Source organism: Delphinapterus leucas, chromosome 20 (assembly GCF_059928025.1).
Source record: "Delphinapterus leucas isolate spDelLeu-1000000601 "Yukka" chromosome 20, BTC_Dleu_Yukka2, whole genome shotgun sequence".
Taxonomy (NCBI): domain Eukaryota; kingdom Metazoa; phylum Chordata; class Mammalia; order Artiodactyla; family Monodontidae; genus Delphinapterus; species Delphinapterus leucas.
Genome location: NC_143148.1, coordinates 48,920,108 through 48,929,952, shown reverse-complemented (window position 1 = coordinate 48,929,952; position 9,845 = coordinate 48,920,108). Strand labels below are relative to the sequence as shown.

Here is a 9,845-nt window from a genome sequence, read left to right as displayed (position 1 = left end):
GCACAGTGGTTAAGAATCCGCCTGCCAATTCAGGTGACACGGGTTCGAGCCCTGGTCCAGGAAGATCCCACATGCCGCGGAGCAACTAAGCCTGTGCGCCACAACTACTGAGCCCACATGCCACAACTACTGAAGCCTGTGCGCCTAGAGCCCATGCTCCGCAACAAGAGAAGCCTCCGCAATGAGAAGCCTGCGCACCGCAACGAAGAGTAGCCCCCGCTCACCGCAACTAGAGAAAGCCCGCCCGCGCGCAGCAAGACCAAACGCAGCCAAAAATAAATTAATTAATTTTTAAAAAATGCCCAAGATGATTCCCTATGCAGCCAAGTTGAGAAACAATCCCCTTGCCAGAGGGAGAGATGCTTGTCTGTCTTTGTTTGTTTTGGAGATGCTTATCTTTAAAAGCATGGGATTAGGAAGTAGAGTGAGCCAGGAAGTGGAGTGAAGAGCCAGCAACTAGCAAAGGGTTTGAACAAGTAGCGGGGTCTCTCAAGAAGACTTTTACCCTGGTGGTTAGGAATGCCCTGAGGAACCCAGCTTTTCCCTGAGAATCCTCAGAATGAGGCAAAGGGGAAAACAGCTACCGTTACTGCCACAACTCTCTTGCCCCTCTTGGTACAAGTGTCCAGGGTGACCTTGATAAGACCTGAACTACAGTCTCCCCACTATCATTACCAAAGGGGTTTGGAAGGAGCAGACACTGTGTGCAATTCAAAGGCGGCAGCCACACCTTGATGCCTATGTCAAGTTTGGTTCCATCTGCCAGACTAAGTTCTGCTCTTCTCCTAGCAAGTTACAAGCCCAAGGGCAGTGACTCTAAGTTGTGCTGCTGAGTTAGAAATACTTGAGGAGCTTTATAAACCCCAGACTCTGAACGTTGTCTGCAGTGAACAATGACCACGGAACGACTACTGTCTAAGGCAGGCTCTGAGACTCTGACGGGGTTGGGGGAGGAGGACCCATAATCATGTGGCTTTCTGTCTTCAGATTCCATTGTCTTTTAAGTAAAGCTTTGGTTTATAAATTTAACAGTGCCCTAGCAGCTATAAAGGCTGATCATAAAAATTCTAATTATAATAGCAAACACTATGTGCCAAGCACTTGTTTTAAGTGCATTACATGTATTAACTCTTTACCCTCAGAACAATCTTAGGAGGCAGGTACAATCATAATCCATAGTTCAGATAATAAAAGTGAGGCACAGGGCTTCCCTGGTGGCGCAGTGGTTGAGAGTCTGCCTGCCAATGCAGGGGATACAGGTTCGAGCCCTGGTCTGGGAGGATCCCACATGCCGCGGAGCACCTAGGCCCGTGCGCCACAACTACTGAGCCTGTGCGTCTGGAGCCTGTGCTCCGCAACAAGAGAGGCCGCGATAGTGAGAGGCCCGCGCATCGCAATGAAGAGTGGCCCCCGCTCGCCGCAACTAGAGAAAGCCCTCACACAGAAACGAAGACCCAAAACAGCCAAAATAAATAAGTTAGTTAATTTAAAAAACAAAGTGAGGTACAGAGAGGTTAACTAATTCATGCCAGATCACAAAGCTAGGAGACATTCTTACCACCAAGTTGTGCTGCCTCCATGTGAATACACAACTAGATCTAATGACCTAATGTCAGCATTCTTGTACCTTCTGTGAAGACCTCTCTTAGAATAGCACTTCTCACACATACAAACATGCATAGGGAATCACCTGGATGTCTTGTTAAAGTGCCTGTTTTGATTCTGAAGGTCTGGGTCAAGGATGAGATTCTACATTTCTATCTAACAAATTCCCAGGGAAGGCCACTGCTGCCAGCTTCTGTATCACACCTTGAGCAGCAGGTCCTTCAGATCCTGTAATTTTACAATTAGATGGCTGTGCCTAATGATTTTAAGAGCCCTTTCACTGTTCTCCTTTCCTCTGCCACGCAGTGTCATGTGGAAACTCTACTTAGTTGGCAGTAGCACAGTGTCCTTATACTCAGGGTATCCCTTGGGCAGGAACTTGAAAACTGACAATGCTCAACACTGGGAGCTAAACGCTCCAGTCAGCAGCCCGTGACTGAACGCCTGATTCCAAGGCTTCCCTAGGTGACAAGAAAGAAGACTGGCGCATCTGTACAGTATAATTCAAAAACAGCACATGTGGGATCAGGCCACACACATACAGAGTCAGAATAACTTGGTCTGGAGCCAAAAAAGAGCAGGGCTACAAATATAGTTTAAAAATACTTTTTTTAAAAGTCCCATTAAGGGGCTTCCCTGGTGGCGCAGTGGTTGAGAATCCACCTGCCAATGCAGGGGACACGGGTTCGAGCCCTGGTCCAGGAGGATCCTACATGCCATGGAGCAACTAAGCCCGTGCGCCACAACTACTAAGCCTGCGCTCTAGAGCCCGCATGCCACAACTACTGAGCCCGCAAGCCACAACTACCGAAGCCCACGCACCTAGAACCGTGCTCCACAACCAGAGAAGCCACCGCAATGAGAAGCCCGCACACCACAACAAAGAGTAGTCCCCGCTCACGGTAACTAGAGAAAGCCCACATGCAGCAACGAAGACTTAATGCAGCCAAAAATAATACAATAAATTAAAAAGAAAAAAAGTCCCATTAAAAGAATAGCCAAGGCGATTACCCGCTGTCTGGTGCGGCGACCTGGCGTGGGGAGCCGCGGGAAGGGAGGAGAGGGTGTCACTGTCGCTGATGGCTGAGGCGGCAAGAGAGAAGCTGGATCCCGGGCGGTGGGAGGGAAAGCGGGAGAGAGGGTCTGGTGAGGTGGCAGCGCTCAAGACCACGCTGGGTCAGGCTTGGTTCTTGTGGAGGGGGGTGCAGGGTGCCAAGCCAAAAAAAAGAAGAAAAAAAAAAAGGAATAGCCAAGGGCTTCCCTGGTGGTGCAGTGGTTAAGAATCTGCCTGCCAATGCAGGGGACACAGCTTTGAGCCCTGTTCCGGGAAGATCCCACATGCCGCGGAGCAACTAAGCTAGCGAGCCACAACTACTGAGCCCACATGCCACAACTACTGAGCCCACATGCCACAACTACTGAAGCGCCCGTGCTCCGCAACAAGAGAAGCCACTCCAATGAGAAGCCCGCACACCACAACGAAGAGTATCCCCGCTCACAGCAACTAGAGAAAGCCCGCACACAGCAATGAAGACCCAACACAGCCAAAAATAAATAAATTAAATTAAATTTTTTAAAAAAGAGCCCTCTTTAAAAAAAAGTCATGAGGGACACAAAATAATTTTAAAAAAAAAAGAATAGCCAAGTGGAAGGGCAGGGATGCAAAACGTGCCCCTTTTCAGCAGGCAGCGTACAGCAGAAGGCCGGTGTGTTCCTTTAGGACAAGTTCTGTACACCTCTGAGAAGTCGGGCTCCCCTCTCAGAATCCAGAGGCCCAAGCCACACAGCGCCAGATGGGCCACTACTGGAGCAGCAGAGGATCTGAAAGCAAAGAGACACTCATCCAAGAAGGAGGCTGCTGAGCACTGGTGGTAGGGGACTGCCACCTTCAAGCTCTGAGTCTGACAAGGGAAGAAATGGGAAAGCCAGTGGCAGATTTAAGCCATGGAGCCAAGCTAAAGGTATGGTGGGACCCTGAAGTACTGAGTGAAATGAACCTAAATTGCCCCCTAAAACCCTGTCCCCTACACTTCCATTCAAGATAAACCGGTCTAGACAAACTAACCAATAATAAAGGCACTTTTCAGAAGGATCCACACCCAGGAATGGCCATGCTGCTGAGGGCACGCCAGTTTCAAGCTGCTCACCAGCCTACGAACTGGGGGAGGCTGACCTAGAACTGTGTGGATGCCCTATCCCTGCACAGCCTTCCCCTGGGCCCAGCCAAGGCCAGGCTGCAGAGGCTGTGGGGTCCAGCCTGACTCAGGAATTGGCTGGGCTGATGGGCCACCCGGCCATCCATCTGCTCTGCGCCCCACGTGCTTCCACTGTATCTGGATTTATCTCTTTCCCAGCAGGGGGAGGGTGGGTGGGGTGAACTGGGAGGACAACAGCCACTGCTGTGGATCCTGGAAAGGCACAGGCCTCAGAGTGAAAATTAACATGGCCCTAAAGGCTGCCCAAGATTCTAAAATACAAAAATTAACTACTGCTTATTCCTTTTATCAGATTTTTCTCTGATATAAATAAACTCTATTCCACTGTTAAGATAAACCCTGCTCTTGAAGAGGTATTTACCCAGAAATGATCAAATGTGCTTAATTTAAGCACCTTTCTAAATGAAGTCTGGACTGTAAGACATCACAACTTCTTTTACTTAGTACCTCTTTAAGAGCCAGGAGCAACTAAACACCATAATCTTAAACAGCACGGATTTCCCAATGTAACATTCCCAAGTTATAACATCTTAGATATATTTTATTTAATAAAATATACTCCTGTTTCTATTTTAGACAGGGGATTAAGAAGACTCTTATCTGTGCTCTAAACAAAGACCAAAGGTGGGCACCATTGCCATGTCTGGGTTCCCCTCTAAAGCCGTGACTGGGAAACATACACTGATATTCTTTCTCAAGTCCTGTCTGCACCAAGGCAGTTTTCCCTTCGTTTCTGGCCCAATTCTGGATGCAGGCACCTAGGCAAAGAATTCAACTTTTCAATGGGAAATGGGAAAAGGCAGTTGAGATCTCCCCTTTTTAAAAAAAGAGAACTCAGAATTTTGAAAGTAAAACTCTTAGAGACTTGCTTCTGTCTCTATTTCTAGAATCAATATTTAATACTTACTACTCAAACAATAATCACGTTATTTTACGTGATGGTCACCTGCAAAGTTCCGCTCCAAGGCAAGAACAAATGAAGTTACTTTCGCTCAGCCTCAGACGTTAAGTTATCCTTGTGTAGATCTGTCTGTTATGGTATGGGGGAGGGCTCCTCCTCTCTCAACTCTGATTTCCCCAGCCACTCTCCAAAGGCTGCAAGCACTGGCTGAAGGTTAAAGGAGGCTCCATGCTTCCCTAAGGAGGCTGAAAAGTGCTACGAAAGAGGCTGCTACTGCCTTGGGGAGGAAATGGCAACACTGAGTCAAACAGTAGCTTTAGGAAGGAGACTGGCAATTTTGTTTGTGCAGCCATCAGTTGCATAAAGGCCAATGATGTCACATGCCTCTTTTATTTATAAGCAAATTTGTTTTTAAGAATAAAACCAAACAAACAAAGAACTGGTACATTAAATATGGGGCAGGAAGTCATTAACTGGGTCCAAAGGCGCTGAAGAGCCTGGGCCGAGGGGCTGGTTAGTGACTTGGGTCACTGGTGTAATCTGTTTCAGGGAGGATTCTTACCAGGTTGGAAAGGCAAATAAAACTTAGAAAATGGCCCTGAAGCAGCCTCTGCTGCCCTGAGAATCACTTTTCGTTTCCAATTCTATTTATATTTCAGGGATAATGGGGGAGAGGGCGTTAGTTAAAATCTTCAGCCATTTTAATTGCTAGATAACGTAATCTTAATGTCTCCAGAAGCCTGCTTCATTTCTTTCAAGAAGTATCAGAGGATTAGAATCAAGGAAAATAAAAATGCCACAGGTCCTAGTCACCTACTTCCTCCCATAAGAAGCCACCACCGGGAAGGAGAAAACATAGGGCCACCAAGGAGCTGCAGAAGTTGCAGGTGGCATGAATGAAGATTTACCTCCCCCACTACCTGAAGGGAAGCGGAGAGTGACCACAGATGCCCAGGGCTTCACCAGCCTTCCCTGGTGAAGAGTGTGCCTAGCACCACACTGCCCAGGGGCCTGCGAAGGAAGGCTGGGAGAGCCCAATGGGATGACCAGGTCACCCCTGGCAACACCACAGCTTCCTAAGCTACAGCTGTAAGCAGACCAATGGCACCCATTAGGCAGGACCTGGCCTGTCTCCTCAGGCAGAACCTTGGCCTAACGGAAGAACCTTCCATTTCTCCCTTATCCTCTGCCAAACACCAAGAGGTGGAGGTGGTAGAGACTGGGAAAGAGAAAATCAGACCAAAAAGTAGCCAGAGTTGTCTACCTTTCATAGGAAAAGGACTAGAACTTGGCTTAGGCCTCTTCTGGAGCTTTCAAGGATTTTCAAAAGAAACATATTTTGGCCACATTGGGCTAGTTCCCAGGAGTTCTTAAAGCCTTAGCTTCAGAAGTACTATTTTTGGGGGGATAACAAATGAAACTTAGTTTGGGTCACTAAGATGAGACGCAGCCAGGAATTCACATTCAGAGGAGGGGCCTAGAAGTACTCAAATCAGTAATAGGAAAGGACTGACCAATACAGACTGAGCCAGAAAATTTTCCTCTTTCCACAGAGGACTAAAGCCAGACTGTCAACTACCTAGAAGGGAACTGTAATGCCCCTGCCTAGATTCAGGCCCCAAGTTATCCCAAAGATTGCTTCCAGGCAGCGCAAGAGCAAGAGCAAGGGGGTGGTTACTCTGAAAGTCAGAGCAGGTGGTACCAAGAGAGGTGTAAGTCTGTAAAGAGACCTCAGAGCCCTTTGCTGGCCAGCAGCCATTTCCACATACTTGAGGATCAGGCAGCTGCTCTCAAGGTACTCTCACAGTGGCCAGAGCTGAGCCTGGAAAGCGAGCAAGTAGGCAGGGTGATTAACTGAAGCTGAGCCTCAGCAGGGACCACAAGCTCCTGCGGAAGAACGACAGGACTTATTTCATGGATCATTTGGAGAAAACCTCATTTCAGGCTTCAGTTCTACTGATAGCTTAAGCCTAATTAAGTCCTGAACTATTTAAAGGGATTCTTGGGTGTTTGAGGATAAAAAAAAAAAAAAAGAAATGATGAAATTTAAGTCCAGGCCTTGTTCTGTTTTTTTAACCCAAAGCGCACACCCACCTATTGAAGCCCTTTCTTGTTTTCCTTGAACTCCTGATGTCAGGGAGCACAAAAATCAGATTTCTCGTCAGGACCTCTAAGAGTTTTCAGACCTCCAAAGTTTTGAGTTCTGTAAGCAATCAAGCAGATGGCCAATAGCAGTAAACAGCTCTCACCTGGACTGTGGGACTGTCTTATCCACAAACAGGAATATTGCCTTTTCAGAAGGAAGCTGGATCCTTTTCCTGATGATCCACATGAACTGAGCCACAGTGATGTCAGATGGAACCAGATACTTCCGTTTGTCAATGTCAACAATCTGAGAGCCTGAGACTTTTTCCACAATCACCTGTGAAAGCAAAGAAAGGTCAGGACTAGATTTCTAATGTGAGGCTCTGGCCCTGCATTGTTGGAGAGCTGATGAACAGTGTGTGGGCAAGGAGGCGTTTGGGAAACTGCATAACATGAGAAAATATGCCCCTGATTTAATAAACCACACACTCTGGAGGTTAAGAACTGATATAAATGTGTTATAGGGAAACGGTAAGTGCTTTCCTGTGGTCAACTATTATATTTCTCATCCCTGATCTCAGCACGCATAAGAGAAACACAGCCCTCACTACAAAGCTTTTCAACATTTTGTCTGGGCAGACTCGAAAATATCTGGTGAGGGTTTCCTCTACAGCCTGTTACTCCAGGCTGGACCACAGAATGGAGTGCCTTCACACTACAGAGGAATTAAGATCTCAAGGAACACAGGAAATGAGAATGGATGGACTAATGGGAATGACTGGCAAGCCCAGCCAGCCAAGAACGAAGCTCTTCATTTGGTCTGTTGTTTCTCTCTGAACTAAGTTTCAAATTTATCCCTCCTGCCCCCTCCCCAAAGGAACTGTTCACAAGCAATAAGCTACAATAACAGGCCTGGATGTCCTTAAAAATAAGGGTTACAGAAACTATCTCCCCTACCATGGGATAAATACAGGATAAGTATCATTGATTAAACACAAGCCACTAGCAGTGGCTTCTCAGATTTTTTTAGTCAGGAAAGGATGTCAAGATCAGAGTGAGAAAAGGGAACTAGAAGTCAGGTAAAGATGGAGGCTCAAAGTTAAAGATCAATGTCCTGAGACTAAAGTACCACTTCCAAGACCAAAGTGAAAGTCTCCCTCCACCACCATTCCCAAAAGTGGCTGTGACCTGTTGCCCTGTCCTAGAACATCGTTTATTACATAATTGTCTAGGGAAGCCCAGAGGCTTCTGACAGCTTGTTGGCCTAGATCAGGAGATTCAGCACTGAGGCATCCTGAACAGCATCAGCTCAAGCCCCTCACGCCCCGGCCCCAGCTGGTCCCCTACCCAGTCTGGCCCATCTGCTACTATAACTGGGACTGGAATCTAAACTTGTCAACTGTTGAATGGCCTGGGGCCCTATCACGGGTCCTAAACAGCAAGGGTGATAGCGAGGTGAGAGGGCGGGGAGTCCACTCACCGGAACCCGGTCGGGATATTTCGCTCGGATCTTCGCAGATTCCACGCATCTGTGTTCTATGGGAGAAACGCACCGGGCTGACTGTCGCGCCTGACCGGCCGGCCGGGTCCCGAGCCCCCGGCCCTCCTCCCCACCGTGACCTGTGAACGCCCCAGGTCCTCGTTCAGGCATCCCGGCAACCTCGGTCCCCGGTCCACTGGCTCCGGAAGGTCCCGCAGAGGTCGGCGCGGGGTGGGTGGGCAGCCGCCCGGGGTGCCGGGACCTCGGCGACCCGAGACCAGAGTGCGGCATCCGCGCCGCCGGGCCCAGCCCAGGGCGGCCCGAGTGGGGGAGGGGGCCCACCCGCCGCCCCAGCCCCCACGGCGGGGCCAATGGCCGAGCGCTTACCCAGCGAGTGGTCCTCCTTGAACATCCACTTCATGGCGGCGGCGGCAGCGGGGAAAGGATGCAGCCGGCTCTCGGAGCCGCGGAGTTCAGCGAACCAACCACAACAACAACGGCGGCGGCGGCGGCGGCGGCAGCGGTAGCGGTAGCGGCGGCGGCGGCGACTACACGGCAGGCGGAACTTCCGGCTACCGGAGTCTAGCAACCTTCAGGGGGCGGAGCTTCCGGCGCCGCTCGCTGGGACGCCGCGCCAAGGGGCGGGGCCGCATGTCAAGGGGCGGAGCCGCATGTCAAGGGGCGGGACAGGAGAGGGCGCTGAGAGGGGCTGCCGGCGGAGTGGGGATGACAGAGTTGGTGACAGATGTCCGTGAGGGATATTGGTGACTGGGGAGGGGATATTCGAGAACTGGTAACAGGAGTGGGGTCTCAGTGGACGTTGGTAAGGGGAAGGGGTGAGTGGGGCTCTGGCTGATGGGATAGGGCTCTTATAGAGGACTATTCATTAGGGAAACCTGCCTGGGGCGTTGGTGACAACAGGGGGATTTTGTAGGTATGGATGACAGAAGAGGGTTCTCTGGTGGTTGGTGATGGCAGGGGGTCTATTTAGGGCGTTGGCACTTTGGGGAGTATTGTTTGGAGTGGTTATAGATTCGGGGCTCAATCTGGAGGCTGTGACTAGTTTGAGGGGACTGTGTGGGGTGGGGTACTGATGACAAACCGGGGGTTCAGTATTGGGGACAGCCATAATAGGTTGCATTGGACCTAGAAATTGAATTTAAACAAATCCCATTTCCTTCCCTTATTCACGAATAAATGTTTGAATAAGCATTTAAGAAAAGCTATCATAACTACGCATTTGAGGAGTGTAACATCACACTTATCACAAAGAGCCCCCTTCGCCTTAACTGGCAGAAGAGTTAGAGGTGACTCTCTGGCTCAGAGAATTCCCCTGATAGCTGGTCATGAGATGGGTTTCTTTGCCATTCAGCATGGGGTTCAGCAATCACAGCCTAGGCTGTGTGTGTGTGTGCCATCTGCCTGAGCACAGGCCTTCAGGGTCTCCAGTGATGTCATTCCTTTCTTCCTCCAAGAGTCATCAGGGCAGTCCGCTCTGGTTCATCATCTGTTTATGAGCTGGTGAATACGGAACAAGATATTCACTTAATTGGGACAC

General features: G+C 49.4%; 1 protein-coding gene across 2 annotated transcripts in view; it reads right to left on the bottom strand.

Moving 5' to 3' along the window:
* Positions 1 to 8,850, bottom strand: part of GABARAPL2 (GABA type A receptor associated protein like 2) — a 38,329-nt gene extending 29,479 nt beyond the window's left edge. The window contains exons 1-3 of one of the 2 annotated variants that reach the window (XM_022583164.2): positions 8,675 to 8,850; positions 8,288 to 8,343; positions 6,972 to 7,144 (exon numbers count right to left, since the gene is read on the bottom strand). In XM_022583164.2, coding sequence (XP_022438872.1) covers positions 6,972 to 7,144; positions 8,288 to 8,343; positions 8,675 to 8,708 — 263 coding nt within the window. In that variant the 5' untranslated portion in view covers positions 8,709 to 8,850. The remainder of the gene's footprint in view (positions 1 to 6,971; positions 7,145 to 8,287; positions 8,344 to 8,674) is intronic. The other variant, XM_022583165.3, reaches the window with a different exon arrangement.
* Between the last annotated feature and the right edge of the window lie 995 nt (positions 8,851 to 9,845).